This window comes from Xenopus laevis, chromosome 1S (assembly GCF_017654675.1).
Source record: "Xenopus laevis strain J_2021 chromosome 1S, Xenopus_laevis_v10.1, whole genome shotgun sequence".
Classification (NCBI taxonomy): domain Eukaryota; kingdom Metazoa; phylum Chordata; class Amphibia; order Anura; family Pipidae; genus Xenopus; species Xenopus laevis.
Genome location: NC_054372.1, coordinates 28,086,697 through 28,104,392, shown reverse-complemented (window position 1 = coordinate 28,104,392; position 17,696 = coordinate 28,086,697). Strand labels below are relative to the sequence as shown.

Sequence of the window (17,696 nt, the reverse complement as noted above, 5' to 3'; positions counted from 1 at the left end):
CATCATTACTAATTGGACCCCACACAGGGAATTTAAAGGACAAGGAAAGTTAAACTAAAAAGTAGCTAGAAATGTTGTACATTATGTTTTGTGCTTCTGTACCAGCCCAAGGGAACCACAGCCCTTTAGCAGTAAAGATCTGTGTCTCCAAAGATGCCCCAGTAGCTCCCCAACTTCTTTTCTGCTGATTCACTGCACATGCTCTGTGCTGCTGTCACTTACTGAGCTTAGGGACACACTCACAATATACAGTACACATAGAATATAAATGTCACAGTATGTGGCTGATTAATAATTAATATGGATAATTATTACATGGCAGCACAGAAACCAGTGCACCTAGCATCAAAATTTAATAATCAGCCCTGTAGCATCAGCTTATATGACAGGCCAACCTCATTTTCTGCTGGATAATTAGTGACGACCCCTAAGCTTAGCTTCTCAACAGCTGCTCCTGGATCATTGCTGCTATTGACAAGCTGAAGCTTTAGGCTGGTGCAATAAGTTCAGTATATAAAACATGGCATTTTTAGCCCTATTCATTTTTAGGGTTTAGTTCTCCTTTAACCTCATGCCTTTCAATCAGCGGTAAGTCATGTATATGGACAGATGTGACTGTTGAATGTGATGCTGAAAGATTTCGCTGAACTATTTCTATTATTATAAGGGGGTAGCATATTTTTATTTACTCCCCCTGATCACAACACAAGCTGTTTTTTAAATTCCCTCCTATACATTCACTATATTATTTATATAGAGGTTTCATTTGTTCTGCCTTGTTTTTACAGGATTTCAGTTGGAGCACCAGCTAAGTGAAGTTGCATTGCAAACCGCACTCTCCTGCTCATCTCGCCATTATGCTGGAAGGTCTTTTCAGATTTTCCGGGCTCTCAAACAGCCTCTCACCGCACAAACCCTATCAGATGTTCTTTCAAGACTAGTAGAGACTGTTGGTGATGCAACTGAAGAGGCTCAGGTAACATTATCACGTTAAACTTGTATATATTGGCATCAGATAAGATTTATGTCCTTATTATAGGGCAGTGTTGTCCAAAATTTTCTTTGGCAAGGGCAGGTTAACCCTATTTTGCATGAGAAGATTATTAAAAAAAAAAAGACAATTTCGGGTTATTTATAAACAATGATCAAATGTGCACCTGGGCAGCCAATCAGATGATTGCTTTCAGTATTCAACCTACAGCTGGCTGAAAAAAGCTAATCTTTGATTGGCTGCTATGGGTTACTGGCCAGTAGTGATGTGCAGGCCGCCAACCCGATACCCGCAGGAGGGTTCAGGTCAACCTCGGACTGCTCCTCGCCACCTTCAAATGCCGACTTCCGGGTTCTGGTTTTTTAGTGTCGTGTCTGCTCGCCCTGCCCTTTTGTGATGTAAGTGTGACATCATCGACGGGGCGGGTCTATTAAAGGACCTGGGCTGGAGCAGGGTGGGTTAGGGTCGGGTGTGGGTCAGGAAAACCCTGACCCGCACATCACTACTGCCCAGGTGCAAATTTCCAAATTCAAAAAAAAGATCAGCGCCTGTGGCAACAGAAATTAGAAACTAATATGGCGTAGTACGTTCAATTATATGGGCGCCACCCAGTGTTCACATGAATTATTACAAGGGTGCCCACTTTTCACCTTTGAAAATCACACAAAAATTCAAGTTAAGATTTTACAATCGTATTGGTGAATAAAAGTTTCTGTGTTTGGTCCCAAAAAAACACCTCCACTGAATGGCCAAATTGCCTACTTACAAACCAATGGTTTGGTATGGCGTGTATTATGGATCCAATGTAATTGTTTCACCGCACACCTGTAATTCACCAATACTGCAATGGTGGTGCTGGTCCTCTGTTGGCCCGGCCAGGTCCCTTAACAACAACAAATGTTTGGAAACGGATCCGCACACACTCGAGATTATGCAGTCGGGGAGTAGACCCCTTTTATTATGCCACAAAAATTCAATGTTTCAGGGGGGAACAACGTTTCGGGAGGAGGAACACCCTCCCTTCATCAGGATGAAGGGAGGGTGTTCCCCTACGAAACGGTGTATTAGGGATTCTCACACAGGTCTCCCTCCAAATGCACACGTCTTCCAACTCTAAAATGGAAACTAAATCCAAGATAGTATAATACTATTTTATTAAAAACATTTACACTCACATTGCATTCTTTGAATTAGTCGCATATAGTTCCAAGCTGGGCGCTGTGTTGTTCCAAGGGGTGATCTGCCGGCTTTTTTTAGGTCCACCTCGTGGTACTGCCTGCGCCCTGTGCGACGTCTCCTACACCTGACACGTTTCTCTGATCCTGTCAGCTTCCTCAAAGCATAGATACTGGATATGCCTATTTTCCTTTTAAGATTTTCCTTTTTTTAAGATTCTTATAGATTGGGTTCAGTGCTAAAATACATTGGGAAAAGAAACCCATTAGGTGCAAATTTGCCCAGTGTTTATAAATGAGCCCGAGTGATGTCATGCAAACATGGAGATCTTGTTTTTTGCTGGAAGGACCACATTCCTTTCTTACTGCAGCTAATCCATTACTAGAAATAAAGTCTTGATTGACATGTACTAATCTTATATCGTTATCATTTCCTCTTATGACTGCTTCGTACTAAAGCTTCATATAATGGTTCTTTTCCAGGGTTTTGTCATCGAGCTTTTGCTTACACTGGAGTCAGCCATTGACACTCTGTCAGAGACCATGAAACATTATGATCTTCTCGCTGTACTTTCCCAGTAAGTACTTTCAGACATCCCTTGGGACTGAGAACAGAGTGGAGGCTAGAGATGCTGATAGAATTAGGGTTAACAGAACATTCAGAAGTTCAGAGGCTCATTTAATAAAATGCATGTTGCGGGGCTGCACTTCTTGCCTTAAACTGCACTCTGCAGCCCTTCTACCTGGATTTTCTACCTGTCCCTGAAGTGATCTGGTATCCTAATACTGAGGGGGATCTTGCATCTGCATAGCCATTTTAGACAATATCAAACAGTTTAGGCTATGGTCCAGCTGGCTAAATAAAATGAATGTAGGACCTTTATGCCCTGAGTTCATCTAGTTCCCGCATTGTGGCATTGTGACCTTCTTCCTCAGATCTTTGCCCTAGCCTAAAAAGTGTTTTGACTCACAAGCAGCACTGCACTGCAGTACACTGGAATCAACAGTCTGGTTATACTAATTAAGCTCCAAATTATGGATATTATTTTATCCAAATAATCAAAATTTTTTAAAATTATTTTCTTTTTTTTCTCTAAAAATAAAACAGTACCTTGTACTTGATCCCTTCTGAGATATAATTAATCATTGTTGGAAGCAGCCTATTGGGGATATTTAATGTTCAAATGATTTTCTAGTGGACTTAAGGCATGAAGATCCAAATTAAGGAAATATCCGTTATCCGGAAAACCCCAGGTCCTGAGCATTCAGCATAATAGATTCCATACCTGTATATTTATGTATTCATAATTTCCATTTTATTTTAGAAGTTCATACCACGACTCTCTAATGGGAAATAAAAATGCAGCTAACCGGAAGAGCACCGGACAACTAAACCTAAGCACAAGTCCTTTGAGCAGCGGGAGCTTCATGGGACATTGCAACAATGCAAGAAGCAACTCTTTGCGGCTAAGTTTAATGGTGGACCGTAGAGGGGACAGGCGGCGGAGTAATACACTGGATATAGCAGATGGAAGGATAAACCACGGGGGCAGTTTAGCAAGGACTAGAAGCCTCTCCTCGCTCAGAGAGGGAGGAATGCAGGATGTGCAGCCAGCTACAGATCCCACCAATCTCTTGGCCACCATCTTTTGGATTGCTGCGTCCTTGCTAGAATCAGACTATGAGTATGAGTACCTACTTGCTCTCAAACTTCTAAACAAACTGCTCACCCATTTGCCACTGGATAAATCCGAGTGTCGAGAGAAGATAGAAAAGGTGCAGAGTAAATTAAATTGGAATAACTTTCCAGGCCTTCAACAGCTCTTCTTAAAGGGCTTTACCTCATTGTCGACGCAGGAAATGACTGTCCACCTGCTCAGCAAGCTCATCGCTGTATCGAAACATACAATTGTGGATCCGTCCCAAATAGCTGGTAAGTTACGCAGATGTCTGATAACTGTATTATATAACGGACTTGTGTGAATCTGGGGCATGTTCAGTTTTATTTTCATTTATTTACTCTCTAACCGAAGTGCTTTGCTTATCAACTGTGATGGTTATGAACAATCAATGTGGGCATTCACCAATACTTTGGTTCCGTTCATTGGGGCCAACGATATAGTGAAAGTTTCTCTGTTTTTCCTTATCTATGCCATTTCTAATTCCTGTGTGTTTTATCATCTTTAAATAATATTGTACACCCTCATGTGCTGGTGTTGTTGTTCACAAATGGCTTTATTGTCAGACTCTTGGCCTGTTTTTGGGCCCAAGTTGACAGCCTTCACAGTTGAAGAGATTGGACATATATCCATCAGGCTGGGTTAAAGGACCAGTAACATAATTTTTTATTTATTTATTTTAATTTCATTAGTATAGAACGAAAAAAAAAAACACAAAGACAAATTAAACTTTTAAATGGCTAAGTCTTTATTAAGAAATAACTTACCGAAACTCAGCTTGCGCTCCTCAGAAAAGGTGTCAGGGCAGCGATCCATCATGTGGCGCTCAATTTCTCCTACCTGGCTATCTCCTATAAGGTAGGCAGGGAGGAGAAATCGAGTACCGCACGATGGATTGCTGGATCGCCTTTTCGTCTGAAGAGAAGCGCAAGCGGAGTTTCGGTAAGTTATTTCTTAATAAAGACTTGGCGATTTAATTTGTCTGTTTTTTTTCCCGTTCTATAAAACTACTAATTTCTTTCTTTTTTTTTTTTTAATGATGTTACTGGTCCTTTAAAGATCAGTTGTGGACCATATCTGGTCAATACATAGGCCTCTGTTGAGGAATATATGCTTTGTCATAGTTGTAACACTCCTGAAAAGCAGATTGCAGTAAAACTTAAAATGGTGACTAAAGGCTCCCATACTCCAGACCAGGGATCCCCAACCTTTTGAACCCGTGAGCAACATTCAGAAGTAAAAGGAGTTGGGGAGCAACACTAGCATGAAAAATGTTCCCGGGGTGCCAAATAAGGGCTGTGATTGGCCATTTAGTAGCCCCATGTGGATTGTCAACCTACTTTGAGGCTCTGTATGGCAGTACACCTGGTTTTTATACAACCAAAACTTGCCTCTAAGCCTGGAATTCAAAAATAATCACCTGCTTTAAGGCCACTGGGAGCAACATCCAAGGGGTTGGAGAGCAACATGTTGCTCACGAGCTACTGGTTGGGGATCACTGCTCCAGACTGATCACTTAATGGTATCCAACCAAAGAATCCATATGTTGAATGGACAGATAAAGTTTTATAAATAGGGTAGGATCACCCTTGTTTTGTGCTTGTTTGGGCCGCATTTTGAATAAAGTATAGCAGGAAGTGCAGATGGAGCTTCGACTTTACTTCCTTATCTTCCGATGCAGAAAAATCAGTTTTGCCTGTCCAATGACTAATTGCTTTATTATATTATTGCTATATTAAAAATAGTCATTCCAATAAATAATGCACTTTCTACTTTCTTATATATACTTTATTGCAGTAATAGTATGGAAAATAATATCACTGCGGGATACAAAACTTTTTGTTTAACCCTGTGCCTTATTTTCTTAGAACACCCTGTGTGTTGGTCTGTAAGCCCTCGGCACATCAATAGCTCACATGGGAACCGGGAACTGTAGAATCTGTTGTTTGTTTGCAAAACTATCTATTTATTGTTTTACTTTCTCTCCTTAGGATTTCCTCTAAACATTCTATGTCTTCTGCCTCATTTAATCCAACATTTTGATAACCCAACGCAGTTCTGTAGAGAGACCGCAGACAGGATAGCAAAGGTAAGGCTCAAGGTGTCAGAAAGGCAACGGATATAAAAATGTTCTCTGTGTTGTATGATGGAAGCACTGGCACTCACAGCAGACAAAATAATATCCTCTGAACACCTCTGTTAAGAACGACAGGCACTGAATTAATGTGATCCACCATATTGTCTTCATGCAGCAGTCATTACAATTCACAGTATTCTCACTGTATAGACTACCCTTAGTTGAGAGGCTTTTTTTCTCTCTCCAGTATTAAAAGTTGTCCCTAAGGGTCAGGGCACACAGGCAGATTTGGGGGGATTAGTTGCCCGGCAACAAATCTCCTCTTCTTCGGGGCGACTTATCTCCCCGAACTGCCTTCCCGCTGGCTAAAATGTAAATTGCGGGTGTGATGGCACCCAGAGCGATTTGTTTTCCGAAGTAGCCCGAAGTTGCCTCACGAGGAACTTTGGAAACCGAATCGAACTGAGTGCCATCCTACCGGCGATTTACATTTTAGCTGGCGGGGAGGCAGTTTGGGGAGATTAGTCACCCCGAAGAAGAGGAGATTTGTCGCCGGGCGACTAATCTCCCCAAATCTGCCTCTGTGCCCTGACCCTAATTTCACCACTTGGGCTCGGACCTCGTTTGGTGTCTTTTTCTGAAGCATGTCAGATAATATTACAATTACTGTAGCCCAATGTGCTTACTAAACTGAGAGAAAGGGGATAACTAATTCCACCACTCTTTACGATTTATAAGAAGTATAAGATCTGCTCCCAACATGCTTTTTGGTGTCCCAAGAGTGTATGGGACAGTGGGGCTTATATAGCAAGGGTGGTCCTCACAGGTTCCCTATGTATTCCTGATCCTAGAACCCTGTGTATTGTAGTTTTTGTGCCATTTGCCATGAGACAGTGTGTGGTGTGTACATGAAAAGGCAAGGTTTGTCCACTAACGGTTCTGTTTGTCCCTAGGTCTGTGCGGAGGAGAAGACGGCCACGCTTACAAACCTAGCTCACATGATGAGTTTGTACAGCACACACAGTTACTCAAGAGACTGTGCCAACTGGATCAATGTTGTGTGTAGATATCTGCACGATTCCTTTTCAGACATCACCTTCAGCCTTGTAACATATCTTGCAGAGGTAAGGTACTATGCTTTTGTTCCGTTTCTGTTGTTACCACTCAGTTACTCTTAAAGGAGAAGGAAAGGCATTTTCTACTTGGCGATGCCAAAAGTTAGGCACCCCCTAATGGTTTTGTTTACTCACCTGACACCCTGGGTCGGTGCTCCTATCAGCAGAAAACTGCACCGGCCCGGGGTCATTCCCGCGAGCACCACGGAGCGATTGTCTTCCCGCTTCTTCTTTCTTCTTAAGGCTGCGCATGCACCCTGGGAAATTTGAAGAAAGAAGAAGCAGGGAGGTTATCGCTCCGTGGTGCTCGCTGGAATAACCCTGGGCCGGTGCAGTATATTTGCTGATAGAAGCACCGGTTTGGGGTGTGAGGTAGGTACATGCAATCACTTGGGGGTACCTAACTTGTAGCACCCCCAAGTAAAAACACATTTCCTTCTCCTTTAAAGAGAAAATTCACCTTTATTTAATTTTGGGTATAGCTTATTCTGACCCCAGCATCTGAAAACATGTTGCTTTTTGAAGCTAAAATTTTATTTGTATTGCTGCTTTTTATTACGTATCGCTCTATTGAGGCCCACTCCCATTCAGTGGCTCGTTCAACCCACTGCCTAGTTGCAATGGTAAATTGGATCCTAGCAATCAGAGAGTTGCTGAAATTTCAATCTGGAAAGCTGCTAAAACAAAAAGCTTAAAAACTGAAAAACCACAAAAAATTAATATTGCTGTCTACATCACGCAAAGTTAATTTATAGGTAAATAAGGCAAGTTGGCCGTTATGTATTAATTCATGATAATGTACTTCAGTGTTTTTTGAGCAAGTTATTTATTATTTGTATGTGACATAATGAATGCTACTTAATGCCTGTTGTTATTATGTGGTGTGAGCATTACTTACATGTTTCTGTTGCCCCATTAGCTCTTGGAGAAAGGCCTGGCAAGTATGCAGCAGTCATTACTGCAGATTATCCACAGCCTGCTCAGTCACATTGAACTCTCTGCTGCTCCAGTCAAGCAGTTTAACCTTGAGATTATCAAAGTCATCGGGAAATATGTGCAGGTTGGTACCGTTCTCCTTTCTTTTGTATGTCCTTTCGTATATGATGGCATCTCTGCATCATACATGTATCCATAGTGTATATGTTTCCATATCCAATTTATTTTCTCCTTAAAGGAACAAAATATCCATCCTATACAACATATACTATATACATTATACACATGGGTAGAAGTTGCCAAACTGACTATGCCAAGGTATTGAGAGACTTAAACATAACACTACTTGTTTTCTGACAAGCAGATAGTTTTGTTCTGCTGCAGCACATTGGAAATGACTCTTTAAAGCATACAGTAGAACCCCGATTTTATGTTTTTCAGGGGACCAGGAAATAAATTGGGTAAAAGCCGCAAAATGTAAAATCAGGGAAATTTGTTAAAGCAACTTTTTTCTTCAAGTACTGAAAGGTTATAAATAAGTATAGAAGTCAGTTTTACTTTGAAATACAGTATGTACTACATTAATAACAAGAGTTAAGCATTGCATTTTACATTATGGGGGGCCTGTGCCCCTCTGCCAGTCACATACATACCCTAAAGCAATAAGTGATTGGTGCAGGACTGTATGAGGGACAAACTAATTGGAATTGATTATTTACAGGCAGAACCATGGCAAAATATACACTTCTATATAAACCTCTTTATTTGACTAATAATAACAATCACAGAAGACAAACAGCAATTTTTGGGAACATCAGGACAACATTTTAATGTAATAAACGGGAAAACTTGATGCAAAAATCAGGGAAATGCACCCATTGAAGTGGAACACAAATAAAAAATGTAAAATGCAGGAATACTAATAATTAGGGTAGAGTCCTGCTCGGGTCAATTTTTTGGGACCCGTACCTGCAACCTGCAACCCGGACCCGCAACCCGCATTCTTACCCGCTTGGAACCGCTACCTGACCCTACCCGCAAGTACCTTATCCGCAATCTGGACCCGCAACCCACTGACTATCAAGAATCAGGAAGTGCTGTCGTAAACCAGAAGTGACAACATCGGAAGTAGATGCGATCAGAAAAAAATGAGTAAAACAGAAAGTGCTGTCATTGTAAACCGGAAGTGACGTCATTGGAAGTAGCCGTGACAAGAAAAAAGGAGTAAATATCGCTGTTGAGAAGACCCGCGGCCCGACCTACTACCCACAAACCCGCAGAACTGCCGACCCGCGTATTTACTAGGGATGCACCAAATCCAGGATTTGGTTCGGGATTCGGCCAGGATTCGGCCTTTTTCAGCAGGATTCGGATTCGGTCGAATCCCTCTGCCCAGCCGAACCGAACCAGAATACTAATTTGCATATGCAAATTAGGGGCGGGAGGGAAATTGCATGACTTTTTGTCAGAAAACAAGGAAGTAAAAAATGTTTTTTTGGCTTCATAACAAGCACAGAATTCTTGCTGCTAACTAAGCACTGTGGTGCTGTGCCGTACATTAATAGCACTGTGGCATTCCAAGAGCACATAATACAGCAGGATACTCTGCATTGTGCTTTGCTTTAGGGGCTTTGTTTGGAAGTAATGAAATAAAAAACAGGTCAGCAGTGCAGAAAAAACGTTGACAGTCCCTCCTGCCCTCATGTTTTTAGTCTGTAATAAAAACTCAATGAAGCAAAGGGCTAAACAGACTGGGCCTTGCCTAAAGTATTCAGATCCTTGAGCAAGTCTCTTGTTTTACTGAATAACAAACCACTCACTGCAATATTGTTCTCTACTCTATAGCATTTGTTATTCAGTAAAAATGAGGGAATTCCTCAAGACACCAACTACTTTGCCAGGCACGTTCTTTATAATGGACTGGGTATGGATCTGCTCTATCACGGGGCTTTCCTGGCACAGAAAATCCCCACTATCCATATTTTAATTGTATAAACAGTGGCATTTATAGGATAAAAGTTTGTTTTTAAGGGGGAGTAAATCAGCCATTGGTGCAGTTATGGAACGTTACAGAGAGTCCATGCACCTACAAATACAACAAGTATATATATATATATATATATATATATATATATATATATATATATATATATATATATATATATCTGTGTTCTTTTTATAAACCCTGCTATTATGGTTTTATATAAATAGATCCACAAAGAATAGGCTTAAAGGGATTCTGTCATGATTGTTATGATGTAGTTTTTATTTCTAAATTACACTGTTTACACTGCACATAATTCACTCTACAATATAAAATGTATTCCTGAACCAGCAAGTGTATTTTTTTGTAATATTGTTGTGTTGGTAGCCAGTGCTTTTCCAACAAATCTCCCTTATCCAAAAGATGGATTATCCCAATTTGTATCAGCATGCTGGCCAAACCACGTAACATTCTGCCTTAAATGTTGTGCTCAAGGACACCAAGAAGTCTTGCCCAAGACAATAATGGATTGAAACAAACATATTAATAAAAAACTATAGAGCTTATTATAAAAGCACGTGTCATCAGGAACTGAATCCTGGTCTAGAGCCTTAAAGGGATTCTGTCATGATTATTATGATGTCGTTTTTATTTCTAAATTACACTGTTTACACTGCAAATAATTCACTCTACAATATAAAATGTAATTCCTGAACCAGCAAGGGTATTTTTTTTTAGTTCTAATATTGGAGTATAGGCGCCATCTCAGGTCATTTTGCCTGGTCATGTGCTTTCAGAAAGAGCCAGCACTTTAGGATGGAACTGCTTTCTGGCAGGCTGTTGTTTCTACTACTCAATGTAACTGAATGTGTCGCAGTAGGACCTGGATTTTACTATTGAGTGCTGTTCTTAGATCTACCAGGCAGCTGTTATCTTGTGTTAGGGAGCTGTTATCTGGTTACCTTCCCATTGTTCTGTTGTTAGGCTGCTAGGGGGGGGTTAATGGAGGACAGGGGGTGATATCACTCCAACTTGCAGTACAGCAGTAAAATGTGACTGATCTTTATCAGAGCACAATTCACATGACTGGGGCAGCTTGGAAACTGACAATATGTCTAGACCCATGTCAGATTTCAAAATTAAATATGAAAAATGTGTTTGCTCTTTTGAGAGCCGCACTATTAACTGATGCTTTTTGGAAAAAAAAAAAATTCCCATGACAGTATCCCTTTAAGCCTTTAAGCTTGACACATGCTTTTGAGCAGAATAATATTGTTTTAATATGCCGTTATTAGCAATAACTTTTCATTAGTATTGCTTTATTTCCCTTGGCAGAGCCCCTATTGGAGAGAATCCCTAAACATCCTGAAGCTCGTTGTGTCTCGATCTGCCAGCCTGGTTGTGCCCAGCGATGCCCCAAAATCATACGGAGGAGATATAGGCTCTCCTGAAATCTCCTTTACAAAAATCTTTAATTGCACTTCCAAGGCGCTACCCGGGAAAACATTAGACTTTCATTTTGATATCTCAGAGGTATGTACTTGATCTGGGCACTGTATTTGTCTGTGATTGGGATGGTGAAGCCTATATACAGTATAAAAACAGTATGCGTGGGAGGGATATGCTTAACCTTCAGCATGAAATGCACACAGTGTTTGGATTGACAATTATGTCTGTTTTTCAGACGCCAATCATAGGGCACAAGTATGGTGACCAGCATAGTGCTGCAGGAAGAAATGGAAATCCCAAAGTCATTGCTGTGACACGCAGCACTTCATCCACCTCATCCGGCTCCAACTCCAATGCTCTTGTGTCTGTCAGCTGGAAGAGGCCTCAGCTATCCCAGGTTAGTGCTAGCAATGTAATGCATCAATTACCTCGCTTCTGAGCACTGATCCAAAGTAGGGGAGACGTATGTAATATCATAATCGGCTTCTTTATTTAAGCACACATAATAAAATTAATGTACATTCATAAAATCCATATATCCAAATTATTTATCATTTGATAATTTGGATATTTGGATTTTATGAATGTACATTGATTAATTCATTGTATTTGACCTGTGACACCACTTTAAAACACGTTCACACAACTCTGAGGAGGTGCCAAGACACAGGCACGAAACGCGTTAGTTTGCACCCCACTGCTGTAATCTGTGTGCTTAAATAAAGAAGCCGATTATCCGATGTGTCTGCAAGAGTTGCAATGTCCATACTTTGGTTTGGGTACCATTAAATACTAATTTGATCCCTGTGACATCTGCATTTTATTTCCCCGTATAATATTATTTCCTTTTAGGGGGTTTAGTAAACCAGTTACTGTCAGCCAGATTTATCCACAGACTGGTTCATGTCCACTAAATCTCCCAGGCTACTTCAATTCAGACATTAGACAGTGCAGAACTGCAGGTTTATATGGAGAATGGTTATCTGCTTGGTGTGATGTAGAGGATTGTTTATGTCCTGTTCTTTCTATGAATCTGCCTTTAGATCATCAGCATAAAGCTATCGATGACATTCCCCTGCTCAAGAACATTTGTGCAGTTTAAGCTTAGGATAGCCAAGTGCCATTCCTAATATTAAGTAAACGCATCATGCTTGTAGTCTGTTGGGTGGATAAATGTAATGAGTGGAATGCAGTGTACAACAAAAGATGTCCATGTCTGCTGCCTCATTAGCATTTTATGTAGATATATTATATATGTATAGCCACCTCTTTGTGCAGTGGTAATTGTTGCACCCACATGGATAGAGGGGTTTGGGACACTGGTTATTCCTGTCCTCCTATGACAGATGTTATATGCTGTGTATTGTCGGAAAGCTTGTTGACAGGTCATATATCTTAATCCTACATTTAACTTACACTTGAAGAACAGCATATTACAAACATTAATAGCTTGACTGTGAAAAAAATATTTAAATCAAATGATTTAATTAAAGGGGTTGTTCACCTTCCTAGACACTTTTCAGTTCAGTTGTTTTCAGATTGTTCCCCAGAAATAGACTTTTTCCAATAGCTTTCCATCTTTTATTTTTTATCATTTTCCCAAATCATAATATTAAAGTTGAATGTTCGTGTCTGTAGTGTCTCAGTCTGGCAGCTCAGTGTAGAGTTCTGCAGCGGTTTGGGTACCAGAAAGCGAGTAACCTGCGAGTTGCGGGAGAAGTTTCGGGTGCAGCTATAGATGCAGTTCTGCGGGCCGTGGGTCTTCTCAGTAGCGCGTTTTCTGATCACGCCCACTTCCAATGACGTCACTTCCGGTTTACAATGACAGCACTTCCTGATTCTTGATGGTCAGCGGATCGGGTTGCAGATAAGGTACTTGCGGGTCCAAGCAGGTAAGAATGCGGTTCCGGGTTCAGGTTGCAGGTCCCGGGTTGGGTTCGGGTTTAACAAATTGGTTCCACGCAGGACTTAAACTCAGTGATCCAGGAGCATCTGAACTGTTACAATTTTCTACATTTAGTTGATACAATTAGTTGATACATTTCTCAGCAGTATCTGTGGAATATTAGCAACTAATGTATCAATTCTAACAGCTGCCTTTAATGAAACTCAGGGATTTTGCTGAGCAAGTGCAAAGATAACAAATGTATTAATTAAATGTATCAATTTAGAACAGTTAAAGAGTTGGCGACCCCCCCACCCCCCCCTGAACTGCTTTAGAAGGTGAAAAATGAAACTTTACACTTCAATATTAGAAAAACGGTCACAAATAGAAAATACAAATCAATCTGAAACCAACTGAACTGAAAAAAGTGTTTGAATCAAATGATGCATAAAATGGGTCATACTTTTAATCCAGTTCTTCTTTTATAGTATCTTGTCACCATTGGAAGCCTCTGTGTTAATAAGCGCTTTTGTTTTCCAGAGGCGAACCCGGGAAAAGCTCATGAATGTTCTCTCCCTCTGTGGGCCAGATTCTGGGCTCCCCAAAAACCCCTCAGTAAGTGTGAAAAGAACACTCTTTAATGTTTTCGATTCCTTCAGCTGAACCTCTAATTAAAACTCCTCTAATTGCAAGCCCCACACTTTGCATTGCTGTGACTTATTAAATACCTTGTCAGGAGAGCCCCCATACCTGCTAATTGCCTGGAATGACTTCACAATGTGATGGAGTGTTTCTGTTCTGATTTTTTCTCTCTGCAGGTGGTTTTCTCATCAAATGAAGAACTGGAAGCCGGAGACCAGCAGACCAGCCTCATCTCCAGCACAGAGGAAGCCATTCAGGAGGAGGAAGTTGCAGTGGAGGATACAGGCAGTGAACAGCAGTTTGGAGTTTTTAAGGACTTTGATTTTTTGGATGTTGAGTTGGAAGATGCTGAGGTAAGAGCTTGCTGTCTAGTTACTAATGCCTGACATACACCTGTGTCATAATCCTCATCTGGGGTGTACTGGCTCTATCAGAGGAAATAAAACACAACACTGCTCTGATGTCAGCATGAAGTACAATTGATTTCTGTTTACATACACCTTAAATGCATGACTGTCAGTTTACATTATGTGCAACCTAGATTCTGTCATTGATGAGCAAAAACGATTTGACATTACAATTCCATTGCATTTGCATGTAAATATAACAAACCCCCTACATTAATGGAAGCAATAATATTCCCCTCTATTGTACTTAAACCCTATAAATCTGGCATGGTGATAAGGCATGCTGTTTATTATTTTTAAAAACTTTTATACAAGGAGAGCACATTTCTCTGTATGTAGAGAGGAGAGTTAGTCCCACTCGCCCTCCCAGTGCCAGGACTAGATATTTTATGTATAGATAATATATGTATGTAATCATTTTCATCCCACTGCCCTAAACTGCTTTCGATCTTGTACTTGATTAATAAGTACAAAATCTTTAAAAAAGCAGGGAATGAGCTCAGTGGACTGGGGTATCAGGGACCCACCATAACTCCTTAGTCCTCTCTTTATTCTCCCCCTTTACTCATAAATAAATGGGGAATGACCATGATGAGGCAGACAAGGCCACATAATTGTGTAAGCAGAAGGACCTACCCAAGCCTGGGGCCACTAGTGGACCAGTCTAAAACTAAATGGCATGAAGTGAGACAAAAATTGCATCATGCACACATGTGAAACACATAGGGGTATATTTATCAAAGAGTGAAGTTAGAGATCGCCACAGTCCTCTAGAGTGAAATTCCGCCACTTCTCCATTAATTTTTATGGGATTTTTAAAAGAGTATTTATGAATGGGTGAAAGTGAAAGGCCATCCTTTGATAAATACGCCTTTCAAAATCCCATAGAAATGAATGGAGAGTGGCGGTATTTCACTAGAGGACTGTGATGATCTCAAACTTCACTCTTTGATAAATATACCCCATTCTCTGCTGTGATTGGGGGGGGTTAACAAGATAGCACTAACCTGTCAATCTTCTCCACTGACGTTGCAGATTTGCTTGAATGCATTAATTCATAGCAGCCATTTACTTCCATTGTTGGACTATTCAAAGAAGCGTGCTGCAGGATATGACATTTGGGCAAATATATGAAATATATGTGGATTTTTTATGGAATTGTTCTATGAATGTAGTGGGCATAAAACGTTTTTAATACGTGGGTGATTCCTAGGCCTTGCACTCATCTGTGTATTTGTCGTTTTATGCATCATTTCATTTCCGATGCGCATGAGGCCTTACAGATTCAATATTTTATAATATCATTTTCAAGGCACCTGCATGTATTTATGATGAATTTATTTCATCATAATTATTACCCTCACCAAATATTTGCGTTTTGTGACATGACCATACGTTCTGTTGTTTACAGAGATTAAAGTGCAATTAGATGCAATTGACTCCTGGTTCTGTGTCTGTCTTTGTTAATTATATAATTGTTTGTTTCCTTTTTGCTAACCAGGAGCTGCAGGTAAGTTGCAGCCTGGTGGAGTGGCTTGTTCCCGCTGTGAACCCTCTGTGGTATGTGTGTGTGTGTGTGTGTACTTGTGTGAACTAAAACATACAATGCTATAGTTATTAAACATGCCTAAGTTGGCTTTTTGATCCATTGACCCAATTGCAGGCTTCAAATATCTGTTTCTGTTGAGGCAATTTTTCCATGTGTCATTGCCTTAGAGTGAAATGTTCCATCTCTCACAAGTGCACACAAGTAATCCTCCTGTGTCCTGCATTGCCTGTGATTTGTCACAGAAATGGGAGATCTCTACATATCTTGCCTAATATGTTGTCTTTTCCTAGGGTGAAAGCATGGATAACTTCAACTGGGGCGTCCGCAGGCGATCACTGGACAGCATTGATAAAGGTGATACCCCATCTTTGCAGGAATGCCAATACTCTGGCAGCACCCCCAGTCTGAACCTGACCAATCAGGAGGACACAGATGAGTCCTCAGAAGAAGAAGCACTGACTGCAAGTCAGATATTGTCACACATGGTAGGTCATGATCCTTTATGGTCGCTATAGAAAATAAAATAAATGCTGCTTTGATGTCACGGGTATACAACATATAAAATGCAATTTAGTCTTATTAATTATCCATTCTAAATGGAATATCAGTTAACATTATAAGGCCAGCTCCCATGCTCACTTCTCATTGGTCTATTGTCCCGTGCATTTACAGCACGTTTTCACTGTCTGTGAATTACACATTTGTTACCTACAGCTATGGACACATACAGACCACACAGAGGCCCCACTACACAACTGCTCTTTGTACAGTAGCTAGTCATACAGCACTGAATTTGCATCGGAGAGCAATATAATTGTTAGTGAATGAATGCTTTAAGGGGGATGCTCAACCACAGTGGTATCTCTTACTAATAGACAAGTCAAGTCATTATCTAAATGTCATGGATGTTAAAATGGAATCACAAAAATGAAAATTTAATATCAGCTTCAGCATACTGAAATAAGAAACTTTCTAAATACAATCAATTAAAAATTCTGTACCTTTCTAGTTCATTTTTATTATTCCTCTTTCAGCATCTGTTTCTCTTCATTCTCTCTTCATGCAGGAGTTGGGTGTCAGATAATCATTGACAGTCAGATCCAATATATCTTATAGGGGGGCTCATTTTGCCCAGAAGATGTATTAGAGCTCACTCTATTAAAATCACCAGACATCATGTCTCTCTACATGCAGGATTTGTGCAAAAGGCGGTTATTTTTTTTAGATTTTGTTTGTACTGGAATCAGTTATTTGAGTGAGCTCTAATACATCTGCTAGGAAAGGAAGCCTCCTTATAAGATATATTGGATCGTTCACCTGACACCCAACTGCTGCATAAAGACAGAATGAAGAGAAACAGAGGGAGATAAGAACAGAACAGAGAGAGGGATAAAGAACATAAATTTGATTATTTTAGAAACAATGCAGAATTTTTAACTGACTTTATTTAGAAAGATTCTTGGTTCAGTATAATGAAGCTTATATTCGATTCTCATTTTCGCGATAGTTCCCCTTTAATATAAATCTGTCTTTAGACGTTTAGATTTCCATTGGTTTCTTGTTTCTGCTGACACTGGTAACTTATTTCTTCCTCAGCTTCACAATGATTCCACGGCGGAGGAGAGCATGCCGGACCACGTGAACTCTCTTCAGCATTCTATAGATTCTATAGCAAGTAGTGCTCTGACGGAAGAAGTACTACTCACCAGAGCTGAGACCCCAAGTCTGGAGGTGACCCCTCCAGATAGCGCTAACAGTCAGCTGCCTGAGGTGGGGAGAAATCTGGGCTGGTGCACGGCTGATTTGG

At 40.5% G+C, this 17,696-nt stretch overlaps 1 protein-coding gene across 11 annotated transcripts in view; it reads left to right on the top strand.

Annotated features, from left to right (window-relative positions):
* Positions 1 to 17,696, top strand: part of fryl.S (FRY like transcription coactivator S homeolog) — a 221,815-nt gene that overhangs the window by 186,200 nt on the left and 17,919 nt on the right. For 6 of the 11 annotated variants that reach the window (XM_041579467.1, XM_041579464.1, XM_041579463.1 and 3 more), the window contains 13 exons: positions 789 to 976; positions 2,650 to 2,744; positions 3,492 to 4,099; positions 5,837 to 5,934; positions 6,876 to 7,046; positions 7,957 to 8,097; positions 11,293 to 11,490; positions 11,642 to 11,803; positions 13,832 to 13,906; positions 14,110 to 14,286; positions 15,842 to 15,850; positions 16,180 to 16,374; positions 17,486 to 17,659. In XM_041579467.1, the coding sequence (XP_041435401.1) occupies positions 789 to 976; positions 2,650 to 2,744; positions 3,492 to 4,099; positions 5,837 to 5,934; positions 6,876 to 7,046; positions 7,957 to 8,097; positions 11,293 to 11,490; positions 11,642 to 11,803; positions 13,832 to 13,906; positions 14,110 to 14,286; positions 15,842 to 15,850; positions 16,180 to 16,374; positions 17,486 to 17,659 (2,291 nt within the window). The remainder of the gene's footprint in view (positions 1 to 788; positions 977 to 2,649; positions 2,745 to 3,491; positions 4,100 to 5,836; positions 5,935 to 6,875; positions 7,047 to 7,956; positions 8,098 to 11,292; positions 11,491 to 11,641; positions 11,804 to 13,831; positions 13,907 to 14,109; positions 14,287 to 15,841; positions 15,851 to 16,179; positions 16,375 to 17,485; positions 17,660 to 17,696) is intronic. The other 5 variants (XM_041579462.1, XM_041579460.1, XM_041579468.1 and 2 more) reach the window with 1 other exon arrangement.